Genomic DNA, 22,737 nt, shown 5'->3' on the forward strand with positions numbered 1-22,737 from the left:
AAAATAATATTAAATTATTATCGCTCTACTTAATATCTAGGCAGTTCATTGACTTGTTTTTAATTGTTCATAAAAATCTGTATTATTTTCTCATTCCAAAATAGCAAATATTGCTGCTTGGCTTATGAGGTATGTGTAAAACATCAGCCTAAGAGGGGAGAAACAACTAGAGAGATGAAAAACGTACTAATATGGAAAGGGTAGGAGAAAGGAAGAAGCAAGAACAACTAGCATGATAAGCAAAACTAACAGCTAATTCTGGTCTCTGTTCTGAAAGTGTAGCATTAGTAGGCTGGCAGGCAGCAGTTAACTAATTAAAGCAATAAAATCATCTTATATTTGAAGAACACTTCAAACTTTTTCTAAGTCTTCTTAAGTGATTATCTTAAATGAAGGAAATGAAAATTTAAATCACTTGTCCAAAGCCAAAAAATTAATGAATGAAAATCTGTCTTGGAAAACCATATTCCTAACTGCTATTCCACTGTTCTCTCCAGTAACAGTGCTGTTTCCAGAAGAAAGACTTCAATCAGGAATCATACACCTCAACATCTGGATATCTAACTCATAAAATAATAGCATTCTGTAGTCTGAAAAGACCTCACATATCATTTACTAATGTGTCCTGAAGTTTTCCAAATGAAGACCTTTTTATAAAATATAAAAGTATTTTTCCAATTCCCACAAGGCCGCAATTGGACTTTTCGGCCCTAGTGATTGTGGAAGTATATGAAGCACATGCATTCAAGGTCTCCTTGCATTATTCCAAGCTTCATAATTTGGAAACTGGTGACTTAGTCCAATCCTCTCATTTTACAGAGAGGAATCCAAAACCCAAGGATATTAAGTGAATCACCCAAGGACATAAAGCAAGTTATTCAAAGGACCAAGAGTGCAACTACTCTATGCTGCCTTCCTTCCTCTCTCATTTGGGAACAATTTCTTTTTTGTTTCCCTCTTGGCATATTGTGGCTGTAGTTATCATGAGATTTTAATTCTATTTTGAGTGGTTGGTTGACTTGGCAACACTATTTTCCATACAGCCTGTACTTCATTCCAGCAGAGAATCCAATGATTTCTCTGTTTTCTGCTACTGATTGATAGAGTGCCAACACACTGAGGAGATTCAAGGAAAAAGAAATTCATTAAAAACAAAGATGAATACATAAAATTACTAGGAAAAATAAATTTGGGGTGTTTATCTTTGCCATCAGCAGAATGATGAATTAAACTGAGTGTTTTAATTAATTCTATTATTTTCTTTGCATATTGGGGAAACTTTTCTGAGGCCTTTGCAAAAGTGTAAAAACATGGAACAAATACTACACATATCATATATCATTGAGGCTGTCTAGTATCCTAGGAGTTTTCTCAAAAGTTGCTTTGTGATGATCTCACTTTGAATGGAAAAAAAAAGATAAAGTAGCAGCTTATATTTTAGCATTTTCTTATGTAGTAATCATTAACTTTTGCAAAAGAAAACGTAGTACTAAATATGTATTTCATTCAGGTAGTGATGTTGTTTTGGTTCAATATGATCAATTACTAAAAGGCAAATTTTTATTTGGTCAATGTGACTTGCCATGAAACATGTTTTGATTTTTATTATCTTTAGTTGTAAACCTGTATAACTGTGTGACAAAATAAATGTGTCAAAAATGATGGACTCTCGCCTATCTTACTAGACCTTAGGAGAAATTAAGCCAATGAGAAGTAAGTTCTGGTGGAATTATTTCGGTCTTATGGAAACATACCAATCAGGAACCACCTCTGATAGAATAAGCTGGGGATGTTGGGAAACAGTCTGAGTGCAGGCTAAAGGAAGCATTTAAATGGTCAGATTCCCAGTGAAGATGTCACATTTCTGCTATATGTAACTTGACTGTACACATAATTCTTTGGGCTTTAACTATACTCCAACATTTTTTCCTGCAAGTAAAACTCAACAATAAAAAAAAAAAAAAAGGAGGTGCCTGGGTGGCTCAGTCAGTTGAGCGTCCGACTTCAGCTCAGGTCATGATCTCACACTCCCTGAGTTCAATCCCCGCATTGGCCTCTGCGCTGACAGCTCAGAGCCTGGAGCCTGCTTCAGATTCTGTGTCTCCCTCTATCTCTGCCCCTCCCCTGCTCATGCTCTGTCTCTCTTGGTCTCAAAGATAAATAAAAACATTAAAAAATTTTTTTTTTAAATGAGCAGCCAAAACAGTAAAGTTCAAGGAGGTTATTAATTTCCCATTTTTCCCTGGCCACATTCCTTAGTGGTACACTGTGAAACTGTGAAATTCTCAATATAACAGCTTTAGATTGCTGGCCAGCGAGACAGGTAAAACAAATGCATGCAGGATTCAATCAGGCGGCAGAGTAATTAGATACAACCAATAGAGATTACAGTGTTTCATCAAATCAAATCAAATAATTTTGTATGAAGGTTATGATATTTTTAAATGAGTAAAGATATAATCACTCAGATGGCAAAAAGTATAGTCTTGAAAATTCCCTTTGCTGTCAGTTGAACAAAGAATTAATCTCCAGGTGCTCAGACTCCTCCAAGATGCAGTGCCTGGATCCATTGTTCACTGCCCAATTTCATAACTTGCACTCAACGCTATAAATTCGTACATGTCACTTTTTTCTTAGTAGTAAAGTTTCATTATCGTCAGGGGGCAAATCTTCTTGCCATATTCACAGCTCACAGAGGAACTCCTATCTGAGACAGTGCTAACATCATGACAGAGGAAAAAGAGGCATACACTGCAATGGCTCTTAATGCTTCTGCTCAGAAGTATCACACACACTTCTAAAAATATAATTCTTCTGCTCTCATTCCATTGACCAATACAAATCTCCTGGCAAGTTCAACAGTAGACATAGGTATATCATTTTCCTTTAAAAATAAACCCCTTTTTGCTCTTGTGATGTGTTTCACCCTACATGGTGTGTAGTTTGATATCAAAATTCATGTTACAACTACTTTTTGAAAGCTAGTTTTCTGCTATATTTTTTGCCTCCCTTTACTACTAGCCTCTCTGACCTCTCCTATTTTCTAAATATATCTCTTATGTAAATATATTTGACATATAGTTCTTGTTAAAAAATGTATTGCTGGATCTTGAATTTTAGCCAATATGGGTACAAAGTCTTTTTTCGTAATTGATATATTTAACAATGTACATTGTTGTAACCACTATTGGGCTTTTCTTTCATCTAACTTCTCTTTTTTTTTTAATGTTTTTTTTTTTTTTTTTTAAAGAAAGACAGAGTGTGAGCGGGGGAAGGGCAGAGACAGAAAAGGAGACACAGAATCTGAAGCAGGCTCCAGGCTCTGAACTGTCAGCACAGAGCCCAATGTGGGGCTTGAACTCACAAGCTGTGAGATCATAACCTGAGCCGAAGTCAGATGCTTAACTGACTGAGCCACCCAGGTGCCCCTAACTTCTCTTTTTATATTCATTGCATTATATTATGTTTATTTTGTTCACCTCTATACCTCCATGAGTTCTAGGCCTTAGACAAATACATTTTCTTCTTTTTTGGTGGTTCCTATACATTTTTCTGATATGTATTTGTATCATAAGCAGTGTCTACTGCATATTGATCTATGTATCTATACCTGAAGCAAAACAAGTATCTTTTTCTGCTTTCACCACCTTTGGCCTTCCATCTCTCCAACACCACTCTCTCCTGTTGATGTCAGCCAGAGTTTCTTTATGGATTTTTATGGGCGTCCATCTTTTAGACATTGTTTTCTTAAGCAACAATAAATTTTAGTAAGTTCTACACCTACCTTTATTTCTCATATCAAAATGCATTTCTCCTAGTTTTACTTCTATTCTGGATATAATATATTCGTGGGGCGTCTGGGTGGCTCTGTGGGTTAAGCTGCCTACTCATAATTTTGGCTCAGGTGGTGATCTCACAGTCATGAGATCAAACCTCACATTGGACTCTGCATTTGACATGGAGCCTGCTTGAAATCTCTCTCTTCCTCTCCCTCTGCTCCTCTCTTGCCTGTGAGAGTGCACTCCCTCTCTCCCTCTTTCTCTGTAAAAAATAAAAATAAAAAATAGGTGTAATATATTCTCTAATACTCTTTCAGAGAGGTCTTTTTGTAGTAAATATTCTAAGTCCATTTATACCTAAAAATATTCTTATTAGCTCATATTTAAATAATTTAAAAAGAAAATTCTAGGTTTACTTTCATTTTCCTTCAACAATTTGAAAACAATTTATTATATTTTTATGTCTCATTTGCCTTGAGAAAATTGATATCACTCTTCTCATCCTTCAACCCTTGAAGTGACTTACTTTTCTTGCTAGAAGCATTTAAAATGTCATTTTCATCTTTGATGTTTTTATATTTCACTATTATGCACCTAAATGTACATTATTTTTCTTTTCAGCAGATCACATACATTTTCAAACTAAGATCTTATGCCCTCTTTTTTTCAAGAGGGGTTGAATTCTCAATTATTATTTTTTAAGTTTATTCATTTATTTTGAGAGAGAGAGACAGAGACAAAGACAGAGAGAAAGTGCATATACGCATGAGGAGGAGAGGGGCAGAGAGAGAGAGAGGGTGAGAGAGAAAGAATCCCAAGCAGGTTCCACACTATAAGCTCAGAGCCCCATGCAGGGGTCAAACCTACAAACCATGAGATCATGACCCCAGCCAAAGTCAAGTCAGATGCTTAAGCAACTGAGCCACCCAGGCGGCCATCAATTATTATGTTTTTTCATATTTTCTTCCCTCATGTACTATTTCTGCTTCTTAGCTCTCTTCATACCTGATGCTTAAATTTCTGCTTCTGTGCTCCATTATTATTTTATTATATTTTGTTTTTCTGTCTCTTCATTCTAGGAAACTTCATGGTTTTTTAGCTCAGTGATTTATTCTTTTGTGAAATTCAATCTGCTATCAGGCCTATCCATTGAGTTTTTTATTTCAAAGTTAGTCTTTTTGTAACCATTATCTCAGATACATCTTGGTTATAACCCAATTTCTGCTTCATGTTTCCAATATTTTTCCCATCTTGCATATTTACTAGGCCAATTTTAAATTTGTGTCTACTTCATTAGATTCACTTCCTCTGGTATGTGTTGTTTGCCTTCTTTGCTTTCTTTCATGGTTTTTTCCCTCAAACTTCACTATGAGCTCATCTTTTAAGTACTTGGTACTATCAGTTGTCTACTAATAATGATTGCTAGAGGAGAAGATAAAACCTTAAACATTAGCATATGCAACCCGGAGTAAATGTATGGAGCAGAATGGAGGACATATTTCAAGGGAGAGAGTTTCTTCATTGACATCTGAGATTGACCATCCACTCTGTTTCTTTTCCAGGAATCCTTTATCTGCAAAGAAATGTTTTAGACCCTGTGCTCTAGGCTCTGCTTTTTCTTTTTGAGACCAACACTCATTGATACAATTGCCTTATCCAGAGGGAAAAGGGAAAAGCAAACATTCAGAGGATGGCTAGCTTCCCAGCACTTGTTGTAGCTCCCATCCCAGCCAGGCTCCAGATGACCTCGATGTCACACTGCAGCAGGAGTGTGGAGGGTAAAGAAAAGAGCATACCTGGAAGGTCCTTTCCCAGCATCTTCTGTCTGTGGTTCTTTTGGATTCCTAAAAACAATCTTGCTAGTTGCTGAAATGGCCAGTTGCTCTGTGGCCTCTCCATTGTTGTGTTTTAGTGAGGAAGTCAACAGCCTAAGTTAATTTGTCATTTTTCTGGAAGTTGTAAATACATGTGCATGTGCATTGTATTCTTCATCAGAAGATACATTTGACTCTCAGTGATATGCATGTGAGTTACGTGAGGCTAATCTCAGTTTCTACAATTTTTGTCACTTATTTTGTATCAACCTAGAGGGTAAATTTGATAAGTTTTGGATTTATTCGTATCTATTTCTCTCTTTATCTATATGTCAACCTACCTACTTATCTATCTGGATAATTTAAGGTTCAGTCTAATATTTGTGCAGTATGATTGTTTATGCCAGTAAGATATTTGATAATTATTTATCTCACAGGTATAAGTATTGTAAAGAACAACATTTCCCAAAATGCTTTTATTAAAGAAACAGATGTAGTTAATTCATTTGTTTAAACAAATGTACACAATATATTTACTAAAATACTAAGAATTCTTCATAGATTAATGTGCATTGTGAATTTTGGGAAAAAGTCATGGCATTATATATATATATATATACACACACATACACATATACATATATATATATACGTATACATATATACATATATATGTATATATATGCATAGTATTTTTAAAGTTACAAATATGACTCATAAAATATAGTATGAGCATGTGCAAAATTTTATTTAAATCAAAAAAATGTAAAGCCAGCAGGAGGATGATTTGAAGACCAGAAATTTGTATAGTCCATCAGAAAAGGCATGCTGAATAAATTTGTTACATTACAGATAAAACTGATTTATGTCCTATAAGACAGTAAAACTGTAACCTTTGAGGTAATCATTTCCACTCATCAGTATTAATTTACATCTCTACCTCACAAAAAAGTCAACATGTACCTCACAAAGCCTAACCCTTGTCAATATTAAATTTTATTAAAAAACAAAACAAAAAACAAACAAACAAGGGAGGGACCTCCTCTTAAATAAATGATCCAGGGGTGGATCTGTTAGACAATGTTCAAGAATGATCTTGAAAGAACCTTTGGCCATCTTTGTTTGTAAACTTGGGGTCATTTTTATAAAAATTATTTTTCAAATATATTAAGTTGTCTTTTCATTGGATATCTATCAGGATTAGTATTTCTATATCTATATTTTGGAAAACATTAGAATAGACCATACATAAGTACAGATATCAAGAAATCATAGAGTTGAAGAATAGGTAAAATCTGAACTAGCATTGAGTAACACATACACTAAGTACCCCTTTCTTTTTACATGTTGTTGCATGTCATTTTTTGTTTATTCTTTTTCTTCTTTTGCCTTTTCTTAAGTTTCTGGATTTCTTTCCTAAAACCTGTGTGTTGCTACCTTTGGAACTTTCCTTTCATAATAAAAACTTCCTTCATTTTTTTCACTTTCTTCAATGTTGGTATACCATGAGGAGACTGTTCCCCCAAAGCCTTCTCCAAGGATGTAGCTAACAAGGAAGTAGTAAGCATGTAACACTCCATTGTCTGGGAATCAGAAAGTGGGAGGGAACCCTGACTACCATTTCTAAGTCGTTCATACACTATATTCCTTAACACTTTGTTCCTTTGAAGCTTTTGCCTTTGTACTCTTTCTCTTTGGCATTATCTCTTAATATCTGAGCCAGAAATGATCATTCTGGAAATATTAAAACATCTTTCAGTCTTCCTCAGGTACCATCACAACAATAGGATATTTCAGTCTGTACCACTCAGTTTCTGATTCCATAACCATCAGTTACCATGTTCTTTGAATTTGTGGTGACCTAGACACCTTTCAACCCTTTCTTTCCTTCTCATTAATTCCTTATTATTTTCAGTTCCTTTCTGTAGAACTTGGATTACATGAGCCATCCCTTCAATACATTTATTTCTAAATATGTTCAATTTCTTTAGAGGTTTTGTTTTATCTGAGGGAAGTATATCATTGATGAACAAAAACCCTACAACAACAATCAAAGATAGCCTTGATGGAGGAGTTAAGATGGTGGCGAAGTAGGAGGACCAGGATTTCCCTCATCCCTCAAAGACAGCTGTATTGAGGTCATAGCACTCGCAACACCCAGGGAATCAATATGCAAAGTGCAGAAGGATCTTCACAGGTGGAGGGAGACAGCTTGGCAAGATCAAGGTGCATGTATGTGTATTGGGGGAGAAAAACAGCATTGGCATGGAGGGAGGAAACCCCTTCTGTGGAGAGACAAAAGGGAAAGACAGAGAGGCCATGGAATTGGGGTATTGAGTAAGTACAAGAGGTAAACCTCTCAGTACCATGGACTGGGGAATGAGAAATATGGAGAGTGTCAGTTTCTATTTGGCAAACAGCCTTAGGAGCTAAAGATCTGAGTTTTCAGGGTGTGCAACTTTCTCCTGACCTGAGCTGGCCCTGTGCACGCCCCTGGGGTGTGGGAGGGGGAAGGAGCTGACTCCAGGGCACTGTAGCGATCTCAGGGCCACACTGGGAGAGAACAGTCCCTTCCCTTGAGTGTTGTTGGAAGAGCGTTTATTGCCTCCAGAAGGACAAAAGGCCCTGCAAGTGCCAGCCAAAAGGCTTTTCATTGGCAGGGCTGGGTGGCGCAATACCAGAACATGGTCCATGAGATGCAGGGCTCTTTAAGACATTGGGTTTGAATCCCAGCTGAGCACCTATGAAGAGCAGCAAACTGTGGAGTAGGGCAGGCTGACCGTCCATGCTGCTCTGTGAGGGTTGCTTGAACAGTGTGGTTTGAGACACTCTGTCTGGGGAGGAGAGATTGGGGAGTCGTCATTTTTCCCCATCACTAACAGGGTGGGGATTCAGGAAACAGGACAGTGGGAACCCAGTGGAAGCTGGAACCTCTTACACTAAACCCCACCCCTCCATGCCAGGCAGCTGCTTATCTACTGGAGCAAGACTGACACTTGAATGAACCAGACAGCCTCTCTTCCCAGGACAGCCACCAGTGCCAGTCACCAACAGACAACTTTCCTGCGGTTTTGTATGTTAGTCTGTTTGTCTTTTTTTTTCCTTTCCTTTCCTTTCCTTTCCTTTCCTTTCCTTTCTTTTCTTTTCCTTTCCTTTCTTTTCCTTTCCTTTCCTTTTATCTTTTTTCTTCTCTTCTCTTCTCTTTTTTTTCTTTCTAGCTCTTCTTTTTTTCCTTTGGAATCAGGCTCATAGTTTCTGATATGGTTTTTGATCAATTCTTATTTTATATATATAGTGTATATATATCTATATATATAGTGTGTATATATATATATATATATATATTCTGTTTTGTTTGTTTAATTAGGCATTTACTCTATTCTTTTTATTTACTTTGTTATTTTTCTATATATTCTTCTTCTTTATTTTCCTTTTCCTCTCTCTTGATTGAAGCTTATAGTTTTTTATTCACTGCTTGGTCTTTTTTTCACCCCTTTCATTTTTCTGTTTGTATGAGATCAGGCATCTTCCTTCCCTTTCCTTTTTTCCAGGGTTACTTCAACTAACAAGCCAAAGCACACTTGGCTGAAGGTCCAAACACTGCACTACCACAAGCAAGAAAGGGCTTTTCAGAGAACTGACCAGTGGGATAGAGCAGCCAAAATGTAACAACAGAGTACATGAAACACACTCCAAAAAATAGTTCCTGAAGGGCCAGGCCCTGGATGATGTACAACATAGAAGTTCTCACAGGTGCAGGACACATAAGCTATTAAAACACATAAAAGACAGAAAACTAGCCAAAATGATGACATAAAAGAATTGTCCTCAAAAGAAAATCTGTAAAAAATTACAGCTAGGGAATTGCTCAAAACATATATAAACAATGTATCTAAGCAAGTTTAAAAGTACAGTAATAAGACTAATAGCTGGGCTTGAAAAAATGCATAGAGGACAGCAGAAAATCTATTGCTACAGAGAACAAAGACCTAACAAATAGTCATGATGAACTGAGAAATGCTATAAATGAGATGCAAAATAAACTAGAGACAGTGACAATGAGGATGGAAGAAGCAAAGAAGAGAACAGGTGAAATAGACGATAAAATTATGGAAAACTATGCAGTTGAAAAAAAGAGGAAAGGAAATTGCTAGACAATAAGGGGATAATTAGAGAGCTAAGTGATTTCATTAATGAATCAATATCCATATCATGGGAGATCCAGAAATAGGAAAGTGAGAGAAGGGGGTAGAAGGCTTATTTGAACAAATTAGAGCTGAGAACGTTCATTATCTGGGAAAGGAAACAGGTATCCAAGTCCAAGAGGCACAGAAAACTCCCTTCAAAATCCACAAAAACGGGTCAACACCATGAAATATAGTGAAACCGGCAAAAAAAAAAAAAAAGAAAGAAAGGAAGAAAAAGAAAAAGAAAGAAAGAATTCTGAAAGCAGCTAGGGACAAACAGTCCTTAACCTACAAAGGTAGACACATAAGGGGAGTAGCAGACCTGTCCACTGAAACTTGGCAGGCCAGAAGGGAGTAGCAGGAAATATTCAATGTGCTTCATAGGAAAAATATGCAGCCAAGAATCCTTTATCCAGCAAGGCTGTCATGCAGAATAGAAGGAGAGGTAAAGGCTTTCCCAGACAAACAAAAACTAAAGGAGTTCATGCGCACTAAACCAGCCCTGCAGGAGATCCTAAGGGGGACTCTGTGAGTGGAAAGCAGCAAAAACTACAAAGGACCACAGACATCACCACACACACGAAACCTACAGATAATACAATGGCACTAAATCCCTTCCTTTCAATAATCACTCAATGTAAATGGACTAAATGCCCTAATCAAAAAACATAGGGCATCACACTGTATTAAAAAAGAGGATCCATCTACAAGCTTCTTACAAGAGACTCATTTTAGATCTAAGGACACAAGCAGATAGAAAGTGAGGGGATGGAGAACCATCTATCATGCTACTGGATATCAAAAGAAAGCCAGAGATAAAGTAAATTTTATATTGACATACTAGGTTTTAAAACAAAGATTGTAACAAGAGGTGAAGAAGGGCATTATATCCTAATTAAGGCATCTATCTATCAAGAAGAGCTAACAACTGTGAATGTTTATGCTCCCAATGAGTAGGAACCTAAATGTATAAATCAATTAATCACAAACATAAGCAAGCTTACTGATAATAATAGTGTGATTGTAGGGGACTTTAATATTACATATACAACAATAGACAGATCATTTAGGCAGAAAATCAATGAGGAAACAATGGTTCTGAATACTACATTGATCCAGATGGACTTAACAGATATATTCAGAATTTTTTACCCCAAAGCAGAAGAATTCACATTCTTCTCGAGTGTACATGGGACATTCTCCAAAGTAGATCACATACTGGGTCACAAAACAGCCCTCAACAAGTGTAAAAAGACTGAGATCATATTATGCATATTTTCACATCACAACACGATGAAACTTGAAATCAACAACAAGAAAAAATCTGGAAAGCCCCCAAATGCATGCAGGTTAAATAACATCCTACTAAAGAACAAATGGGTCAACCAGGAAATTAAAGAAGAATTTAAAAAATATATGGAAACAAATGAAAATGAAAACACAACAGTCCAAAACCCTTTGGGATGCAGCAGAGGCAGTCCTGAGAGGACAATACATTGTAATTCAGGCTTATATCAAGAAGCAAAAAAGGTCCCAAATACACAACCTAACCTCACACATAAAGAAGCTAGAAAGGGAGCAGCAAAGAAAGCCCAAACCCAACAGAAGAAGAGAAACAATAAAGATTAGAGCAGAAATAAACAACACAGAATTAAAAAAACAACAACAACAACAGTAGAACAGATCAGTGAATCTAAGAACTGGTTTTTGGAAAAACAAAATTGATAAACCCCTAGCTATACTTCTCAAAAATATAAAAGAGAGGACCCAGGAGATAAAATCACAAATGAAAGAGGAGAGATCACAACTAACATCACAGAAATACAAATAATTTTTAAAGAATACTATGAAAATTATATGCCAACAAATTGGACAATTTGGAAGAAATGGATAAATTCCTAGACACTGACACACTACCAAAACTCACATAGGAAGAAATGGAAAATTTGAACAGACCCATAACCAGGGAAGAAATTGAATCAGTAATCAAAAATCTTCCAACAAATAAAAGTCCTAGGCCAGATGGCTTTCCAGGGGAATTCCACTAGACATTTAAAGCAGAGTTAATACCTGTTCTTCTCAAACTGTTCCAAAAAATAGAAATGGAAGGAAAGCTTCCAGACTCATTCTACGAAGCCAGCATTACCTTGGTTCCCAAACCACACAAAGACGCCACTAAAAAGAATTATAGGCCGATATCCCTGATGAAACTGGACACAAAAATTCTCAACAAAATACCAACAAATTGAATTCAACAGTGCCTTAGAAGAATTATTCACCATCATCAAGTGGGATTCATTCCTTTACTGCAGGGCTGATTCAATATTTTCAAATCTAACAATGTGATACATCACACTAATAGAAGAAAGGATAAGAACCATATGATCCTATCAATAGATGCAGAAAAAGCATTGGACAAAATACAGCATCCTTTCTTAATAAAAACCCTCAAGAAAGTTAGGATAGAAGAAACATACCTTAACGTCACAATAGCCCATATATTGAAGGCCCACCACTAATATTTTCCTCAATGGTGAAAAACTGAGAGCTTTCCCTTGTTATCAGGAAGACAACAGGCATGTCCACTCTCACCACTGTTGTTTAATATAGTATTGGAAGTCTTAGGCTCAGAAATCAGAAAACAAAACAAAATAAAAGGCACCCAAATTGGCAAAGAAGTCAAACTCCCACTCTTCACAGATGACATGATACTCTACATGGAAAATCCAAAAGACTCCACAAAAAAAATGCTAGAGCTGATACATGAATTCAGCAAAGTCACAGAATATAAAATCAATGTACAGAAATCAGTCACATACACCAATAGTGAAGCAACAGAAAGAGATATCAGGGAATTGATCCTATTTACAATTGCATCAAAAAACATAAAATACCTAAGAATAAACCTAACCAAAGAGGTAAAATATCTTTACACTGAAAAATATAGAAAGCTTATGAAAGAAATTGAAGAAGACACAAAGAAATGGAAAAACATCCATGCTCATGGATTGGAAGAACAAATATTGTTAAAATTTTGATACTACCCAAAGCAATCTATACATTCAATGCAATCCGAATCAAAATAGCACCAACATTCTTCACAGAACCAGAACAAACGATCCCAAAATCTGTATGGAGCCACAAAAGACCCTGAATAGACAAAATAATGTTGAAAAAGAAAACCAAAGCTGGAGGCCCCACAATCTAGGACTTTAGCACGTATTACAAAGCTGTAATCATCAAGATAGTACGGTATTGGCACAAAAACAGACACACAGACCAATGGAATAGAATAGAGAACCCAGAAATGGAGCCAAAAATATATGGCCAACTAATCTTTGAGAAAGCATGAAAGAGTATCCAGTGGAAAAAAGAGGCACATCTTTTTTTTTTTTTTTTTTTTTTTGAGATGGATCTGTTATTTAATTAGGTTCTTTGTAAGAAATTTAGAACACCAATTTGTGAGGGTAAACTCCATTCGTGAGAGCAAACACAGAGCGGAGGTAGCCCTGAAGCTAAGGAACGGCTTTGATTTTTGGCAGAATTTGCGAGTCCACAGCTTTCTGATCAACCCTGCGCTGCTCTGTAATCTCATATTTCTCTTTCTCCGTGTCGAAGATCTCACCTTCCTGGTGTCTGGGCTTACGCAGCTTCTTCTTCTTAAAGTAAGCATCACTGAGGTGTTTGGGGATTTTCACATTGCTGATATCAATTTTGGTGAAGGTGGCAATGACAAATTTCTGGTGTGTTCTACGCAGAGGAACTCGATTAAGGAACAGAGGTCCAGTCACAAGTAGCAAGCCACTGCTCAGTTGCTTCAGGAAAACCACTCTCTTGCCTCTGTGGCGCCCAGTGAGGATGATCAAAATGGTCCCAGGAGTGATGCTAGCTCGCGGTTTCCTCACATGCTGACTAAAAGGTTTTTTGCCGTGGCTCAACAGCTTCCGAGGCACATCTTCAGTAGGATAATACCTAAGCATTTTGCAAAGTTTAACCACTCGCAAAAAGATAGTCTCTTTAGCAATTGGTGCTGGTTGAACTGAACAGCAACATGCAGAAGAATGAAACTGGGCCACTTATCTAAATATGAGACAGGAAACCATCAAAATCCTACAGGAAAAAACAGGCACCAACCTCTTCAAACTCGGCCACAGCAACTTCTTACTTGACATGTCTCTGAAGGCAAGTGAGATAAAAGCAAAAATGAACTATTGGAACGTCATCAAGATAAAAAGCTTCTGCACAGCCAAGGAAACAGTCAACAAGACTAAAAAGCAACCAACAGATTGGGAGAAGATAGTTGCAAATTACATATTGGATAAACGGTTAGTATCCAAAATCTATAAAGAATTTACCAAACTCAGCACCTTTATAAACAAATAATCCAGTGAAGAAATGGGCTAAAGACGTGAGTAGACACAAGAATAGACACATGAAACAGACACATAAAGAGATGTTCAACATTGCTCATCATCAGGGAAATACAAATTAAAACTACACTGAGATACAACCTCACACTGGTCAGAGTGGCTAAAATTAACAATTTAAGAAACAACAGATATTGGTGAGGATATGGGGAAAGGGGAACCCTCCTGAACTATTGGTGGGAATGCAAACTGGTGTGGCCATTTTGGAAAACAGTGTGGAGGTTCCTGAAAAAATTAAAAATAGAATTACTTTGTGACCCAGGAATTTATCTGAAGGATACAGGAGTGCTTATTCAAAGGGACACATGCACCCCAATGTTTATGGCAGCACTTTCAACAATAGCCAAATTATGGAAAGAGCCTAAATGTCCACCAACTAATGAATAGATAAAGAAGATGTGGTATATGTATACTATGGAATACTACTCAACGATGAAAAAGAATGAAATCTTGCCATTTTCAACAACACGGATGGAACTAGAGGGTATTATGCTAAGTGAAATAAGTCAGTCAGAGAAAGACAGATATCACATGATTTCCCCCGATGTGGAATTTGAGAAACTTAACAGATGATCACAGGGGAAGGGTAGGAATAATAAGATAAAAACAGAGAAGGAGGCAAACTGTAAGAAATGTTTAAATACAGAGAACAAACTGAGGGTTAATAGGGGTTGGGAAAATGGTTGTTGAACATTAAGAAGGACACTTGTTGGCATGAGCATTGGTTGTTGTATGTTAGAGATGAATCACTGGAATCTACTCCTGAAGCCAAGACTACACTGTGTTAGCTAACTTGATAATAAATAAAAACAAACAAGCAAAAAAAAATACAAAAAAATAATTATTTTATATCTGTATAATAAAAATAAATGAACTGCTGATGCATGCAGCATAAACATTAAAAAAAAAAAAAGATAGCCTTGAATTCATAGACATTTCTTAAGACTGCTTCAGAACCTTTTTCTCTTTTCCCCCTTACAAAAGATAGGTGCAAGAACAACATGACAGTTCAGAGTCTGAGCAGTCAGAAGGCAAATGTAAAAGTCAAATCTCTTAATAATTCAGAAGAAATCTTAGAGGGTTCAACTAATTTGCGTGATGAGTTGAGAAAATTACCTAAGATTTGATAATCTAGGGATCATTCAAAGTGGTTGGATTAGCCATATTAGGCCAGGAAAAACTACTGGAGATTATTGCAAAGATTTCAGTCTTGATAAAAAACCAAGGATATAGGGGCACTTGGGTTGCTCAGTAAGTCAAATAAGTACTCTTAATATTGGCTCAGGTCATGATCTCCTGATTTTTTAAATCAAGCCCCGTGTCAGGCTCTGCGCTGACAGGCTCTCTCCTCTCTTTGTGGCCCTCCCCCTACTCGCCCGCACGCTCTCTCTCTCTCAAAATAAATAAACAAACACTTTTTTTTAACGTTAACAAATCAAGGATATAACCTGGAACCAAAATGTTGGAGAGGCAGGGGAAAAATAACCTTTCTCTGCCTGCTAGGAATCAAGAATGATGAGAGAGTAATGTAATAAACTACAGGGAGTGTATCATTCCTCTTGAAAACAGAAGTTACATCCGATGCCTAGACCGGAAGAACTGCACTCTTTCAGATACCACCAGAATGCCACTCAGAAAATTCCTCTCAGCCAGAAATGGAAAGAATAGAGAGCACTTTCTAGTTGCTAGGAATTCACCTGCCAGTGTGTGAGAGTCAAAGGCGAGGAAAGTTCACCTTCTAACCAACTCTCGGTGCAGGAAGAGCCCTTCAGGAGCGCTGCAGTCTGAGACGTGACTGTTCATCCCTGAGAAAAACTGAAGAGGCTAAAGTGGGATCTGATAGGTGTCGCCTTACCATAAAATTATGCTTGAAGCCACATTCCTTGCTGAGATGGGTAAGTAAATTAGTTCTTTCTCTAGAAATTCTCATTCCCTATAATGAAGTAAGCCTGGACACCCAACTGTCATTCTATTTGAGATGCAAGAGAGACTTGGTTGGTCCAAGGAGGAAGAGTTCCATCTTTTGGGTCACAGTTTATTGGTAGTAAGTACCTAAACGACACAGATAGGGAATAGCAGGAGAGAACACTGATCCTGCCGACTTAGCCGTGGGGCTGAGAATGTAGCTAATCTAAATAGTTTCTGTGGCTCTGATCAGGAAAATAGAAATGATTTCAACTATATAAATTTAAAAAATAGAATTCCTTTTGATAAATCAATTTTATCAGTTATTTTTTCATAGTGATACTGCATTATAAAATTCACGCCAATCTGACTAAAATTCCTAGTTCATCATCAATGCTAGAAATATTTCGTTCTAAGTGGACATGTAAAAAAATTAGATTTTTGTATGCCAATTTGGTAGAAGTAATTATAAGTTATAACTAATGATTCTTAGGGTTAAAGTTAGGGTTTACAAATTAATTAAAACAATTCTGGATATGACTCCAAAATCAAAAGCAACAAAAGCAAAAATAAACAAGTGAGATTATATCAAAGTAAAAAGCTTTTGCATAGCAAAGGAAACCATTAACAAAATGAAATGGTAACCTACTGAGTGAGAGGAAATATTTGTAAATCATATATCTGATAAGAGGCTGGTATCCAAGATATATAAAGAACTCATAGACTCAATCGCAAAAAAACAGTTTTATTAAAAAATGGGCAGAGAATTGAAATAGACATTTTTCCAAAGAAGACATACAGATGGCCAAGACGCACATGAAAAGATGCTCAGCATCATTAATCATCAGAGAAATGCAAATCAAAACCACAATGAGATACTACTTCATACCTGTTAGAATAGCTATTATCAAAAAGACAGGCACTTGGCACAGAGTTGTTGCAAACCTGCAGCTGCAGTTGCCACAGTTCTGTCTTCATTTTCAGGATGTTTCCCAGGGCCAAAAACGCTCTACGTCTTCTAAGTTGTCTCTCGGAGTTCAAAGCATTCAGCAAACTATAGCAAAGCAGAGCCACCAGAAATGGACAGCTGATTTCCATGACAAATATTGTGATGCTATATTAGCTGGTGGAGCCACTTCCTGTGTTGCTGTATGGGCAATACAGCAACATAAATTGGAATAGAATGGAACGTGTCTCCTGTTAGCAGAGTCACCCAAAGGAATGGAGAGATCAGCCCAGCTGGTATAATACTGAATTGTTTTAAAACCATCTCATACGGGATAAAAGCACTGTTCACCCATTAAAATATAGCATACTGGGATGCCTGGGTGGCTCAGTTGGTTAAGCAACTGACTCTTCATTTCAGTTCAGATTGTGATCTCATGGTTTGTGGGATCGAGCCCTACATTGGGCTCTGTACTGACAGCACAGAGCCTTCTTGGTATATTCTCTCTCTCTCTCTCTCTCTCTCTCTCTCTCTCTCTCTCTGTCACTCTCTGCCCCTCCCCCACTCTCTCTTACTCTCTCTCATTATAAATAAATAAATAAAATAGAGCATGATTGAAGAAATAAAGTACATTTGAATCCTTAAAAAAATAAAAAGACAAGAAATCACGAGTGTTGGTGAGGATGTGCAGCATGGAAACCCTAGTGCACTGTTTGTGGGAATGTGAACTGGTGCAGCCATTATGGAAAACTCTATGGATATTTTTCAAAAAAATTAAAATTAGAACTACCATGTGATCCAGTAATCCCACTCTGGGTATTTAGCCGAAGAAAATGAAAACATTAACTACAAAAAATATATACACCCTCATGTTCATCGCAGCATTTTTTACAATAGTCAACATACAGAAACAACTTGAGTGTCCATCAATGGATGAATGGGTAAAGAAATTGTGGTCTGGAATGCATATTTATGACAACATGAATGGACCTTGAAGTCATTATGCTAAGTGAAATGAGACAGAGAAAGACAAATACCGTAAGATCTCTCATATGTGGAATCTAAAACAAACAAAACAAAACAAAACAAAACCAACCAACCAACCGACCAACAACGACAAAAACAGGTTCACAGTTACATAGAACAAATTGGTGGTTGCCAGAGTAGAGGTGGGAGAGATGGGCAAAATGACAAAAGGTAAAAAGATCAATAAATCAATAAAGCCAGGCCTCAAAATCACATAATTTTCTACCTGAATAAGATAGTTTAATTGCTCCCACAACTTTCAGTCAACTCACTCATTTAATAGACTTACATACTAAGATCCAGAGAAATTAAACAAATTACCCAAGATCTTATAAAGGGAGACATACCAATTACGTTCCTCTTAATTTTTACTCTCTCTAATAGTGCTGAAGTTAAAAAATTCGATGCCCATGACTGTCTTTAGAAAAACATATTCCATATCCTTGGATGTTGTCATAGTGCAAAGACTGGTATAAATTCCCCGAGAAGTAAAACTTTCAACTTCCACCCACGAGTAAGTGTTCCATGAATACATACAAGAAACCAGTAATCCTGACTCATCTGAGGGTAAAATAGTAGAGAAAGAGAACATGGCAGCCAGGAGGGAAACGGATAAGGTGAACTGACAGATGACAAGATATATAATAATTCTAACTTAAGCAATCAAATGAAAAGTATGGTACAGTTTTTAAATTGTCATTAGGGAAATTTGTTGTCTCTAAATTGTAAAACATAATTTTACAAAACAGTAATTCAATTCTATTTGCTCAATGCCTTTTTTTCTCCTATCCAAATGACATTTAATCTTCTGGAAGGGTGCACTTAAAAATCACTAATAACGTCTATAGTGTATATTTCTAAATATTTAATCTAAATATTTGACCAAAAAATCATGGTTTACATTAACATGAATACTTATTTTTCAAACCTCTTAAGTCTACAAAGGATTTGAAATACCTTTAAAAATATCAGTCTTTCAAAATTTACTAAATGAAATCAATAATCAACATAGATTTGTTTGTGAAATTTGAGAAGGGCACCTATCATGATATTTGAGCAGAAGGCTGCAATCAATACTACAATCCAAACATCACTCAACAATACAGCATTGCACTTCTGTGAGTGGGTATGCTAATATTAACAACTAGGGGTTCAGCAATTCTATTTAAAATGTATAGTGCACTTTGTTACTGTGGTGAATAATTCATCAAACAATTGCTGGTGTGTGTATATGTATATTTGATGTAGAAGGTCATCGTCTACTTTTAGAGGTCTTTTCCCTAACTCCACAGAGCTTTTGAATTCAATTTCTAGAAATACCATAAAATGTCATTGTCCCTTGATGCGATGATCCAGTTTTAATCATTACTATACCTTCGGGTTCTTCAATTAGTCTTGAAGCAAAATACTATGCCTTAAATTTAATTTTTAGTCATTTATATTTCATGCTCAGGCTGTTCATTTAGAGGAATTAAAATTGTGACAAGTAATGCTTGGGCACTGCTGATAATGTCTGCCACCTGAGTGTCTGCTCGGTGGGCCTCTGCTAGTAATGCTCCTCAATGCCAACATTTAATTTGTTAACTTTTTAAAGTAAAAGAGCAAGACCATTTGGTGGCTCTGTAGAACAACTTAGTAAGCAGCCATTCAGATGTTAAAGGTATTTGTGAGGACTGGGCGCTGTTTAGGGAACAACACAAATGACTTAGGATAAAGGACAGAAATCAGACGTTTCTATTTTCTTGAATAACCTCAAAATTTCTTTCTTTTTTTAAAAATTGATTTATTTTTGAGAGACAGCATGAGCGAGGGAGGGGCAGAGAGAGAGGAGGACAGAGGATTGAAAGGAGGCTCTGAGCTGACATCAGCAAGCCTGATGCAGGGCTTGAACTCACGAACTGTGAGATCATGACCTGAGCTGATGTTGGACGCTCAACCGATTAAGCCACCCAGATGCCCCTAACCTCAAACTTTCTCAGGTGAGGAAAAAATACATGAAATCCCTTATCATTGATAGTAATGCTAAGGCTGGAATCACAAGTGTGGGGAAAATTTCATTTGACATTGCTAGAAAAGTCAGCAGCTTGGATCCTTTGTATGAAACTAGCTTGTTCATATTATTTTCACAGGAGTAATAATTTAATGAGTAAAGCTATTTCTTCAAAACACCTGAGGTTATGCTGCACTTGGCTACCCAACTTTTTTTTTTAATTTTTTTTAATGTTTTTTATTTATTTTTGAGAAAGAGAGAGAGACAGAGTGTGAGCAGGAGAGGGGCAGAGAATGAGGGAGACACAGAATCTGAAGCAGGCTCCAGGCTCTGAGCTGTCAGCACAGACCCTGATGCAGGGCTTGAACTCTTGAATCACGATTCATGATCTGAGCTAAAGTGGGAGCTTAACCGACTAAGCCACCCAGGTGGTCCGGCTACACAACTCTTGAATCTGCTTAAAACATTCCAACCTTTTGAAATGAAATAACCATCAAATGTTATATCTTCCTCCACAAAAAGTAGTATCACTGGAGGAAATATTTTCATCATATAATAAAATTACCATTATGCAAGATAACATTTTACCTTGTATCTTACCCATCTTAGGAGGACAAGAATATTCTAACTCATAAGAACAGAAATATTATCCTACCTTCAAATTCCATCTAATAAAAATTTTACTCATAGTTAACGAAATACCAGATGTTTTTAATTCTGTATGTTAATTTATTTGGGGATACAATTTCATTAAAGCAAAATTGTTTTATTCCTTTGACTTGATGACACTGATAAAGATATGTTGGAATATTTTAGTAAAACTTACTCTTAAAAAAAAAGAATCCTCTGGAAACTGTTCAAGGAATCAAGTAAGTATAAAATTTACTTTATATATATGCAAACCAATATATCCTGCACCTTTGTAAAAGCTAACATAAGAACTGTCACAAAAATTCCAGTTTTAAACTTTGGCTCAAAAATTCATTTATTCATTCAATCACCAACTAAGTAAATATCTACTATGTGTCAAGTTGTGCTATTTGGTCCATACCTATGAGAGTATAAACATTAAATTAAATTTCTTTCCATTGGTCAAGGTGGAGAACCCCAAATAGATTACTGAAAGTAACGTATTGAGTAGATTTGAAAATCTCACTTTTAAGGATTTTTCTATGAATAGCAAACCCACAAATTAATTAGTCAAAATTATATTTAGGATTATCTTATTTATTTCTTTAGTATAATGTGACTTCATTACTATGGAAGAATCTAATCTTTTCTGAAATCTCTATATTATTTTTAACACAGCAGCTGAATAAATCCCATTTAGCGATTTTCAATTTGATATAGACTCTGAATGTGTACTCCTCCCCTTTGTAGGACCCTATCTCAAGAATTGAACTGGTCAAACTCATTATAGAATAAATCTGATGACTCATAAAGTAGTTTTATTTTAAAAAAAGAGAAAAGAAAACATCATAATACAAATGATTGTGGTCACTAAAAATTATCTTGGGATTTACTATTTGTTTCCTTTTATATTCTTACATTGACTTCAAAAATAGTTTTACTACATCTTGAAAAATTTCTTCTGCTCTTTGACATTCCCAGAAAGGAACCGTGGAATGCTCATATCAATGATAACAATAATGTTTCTATTTTAGTTAACTCTAAATAGACAAAATTTCATGTAACCATTAATGCTATTATAATTGCTTAATTTTTAATTGATTCTATCAGTTTTGTCCAAAGACCAGTTAAGTACTTTTTCTATACCTGGCAATTCATAACTCTTCAAGGTAATTCCCTTTATGTATTATATTTGCAAATCAGTCCGCCATTAAATTAATGGCAATTGATTATTAAAAGGTAAATAGTTAAGATAGACAAATAAGAAATCTAAAAATCTCTGACCTATAAATACCTTACATAAACTCGCTCTTATAAATTCCTTATGAATTTATTTTATTGACATAAAAGAGGGAACTTTTTTGACAGTTATAAATTATGCTTACAATTTTCTTGTACTATTCTCCTTACCCAGCTAATTGAGTTTTCTTCCAAAGAATTTAGTATTCTCTCATCTCCCACAACACCTGCTTACTCAGGGGCACCATCTTCTGAATTGTACAGGTGGTGGTACAGAAGGGACAGGGCAGGCCTCCAGCTGGAAGTACAGAACATTTGTGTGGGGCAGGGACAGCAAACCCAACAGCTGATACTTGAAGTGAACACCAAGGTTACATCAACTCAACCGGTTCTGTTAATGAAATTGTACTGGAGAAGAAATCCTCTCCAATGGCAATAAAATTCAAAAAATATATAGTTTCCAGTCTCTAAATAAGTTATAGAAAAATAAATTTAAAATAAAGTCTAGACCAAACATTGATTGAATAACCACTTTTTATGTTAAAAAAAAAAAAAAGAAAAGAAGACCAAGTTATTTTAACCTGTTTATCAGAGAGCCAAAATAAATGGGAGAAATAGAAATTGTATTCCAATACATTTTGCAGCAAGTTTCAGCTGTAGCTCTTTTGGTAAATCTAAAGCCCATCAAAGGTAGATTTATCAAAGAAACATTACCGGGACTTTGTTTTTGCACTCCTGATGTAACACTGTAAACAATAACACATACAAATTTCAAGAGAAGAAGAGACATGTAG

At 36.1% G+C, this 22,737-nt stretch overlaps 1 protein-coding gene across 1 annotated transcript; it reads right to left on the reverse strand.

Annotated features, from left to right (window-relative positions):
- Nucleotides 1-13,188: 13,188 nt before the first annotated feature.
- Nucleotides 13,189-13,778, reverse strand: LOC106984557 (60S ribosomal protein L6-like). Its single transcript, XM_053216150.1, has one exon. It carries the CDS (start codon nt 13,758-13,760, stop codon nt 13,296-13,298), a length of 465 nt encoding a protein of 154 aa, XP_053072125.1. The 5' UTR covers nt 13,761-13,778; the 3' UTR covers nt 13,189-13,295.
- Nucleotides 13,779-22,737: the final 8,959 nt, after the last annotated feature.

Source organism: Acinonyx jubatus, chromosome B1 (assembly GCF_027475565.1).
Source record: "Acinonyx jubatus isolate Ajub_Pintada_27869175 chromosome B1, VMU_Ajub_asm_v1.0, whole genome shotgun sequence".
Taxonomy (NCBI): domain Eukaryota; kingdom Metazoa; phylum Chordata; class Mammalia; order Carnivora; family Felidae; genus Acinonyx; species Acinonyx jubatus.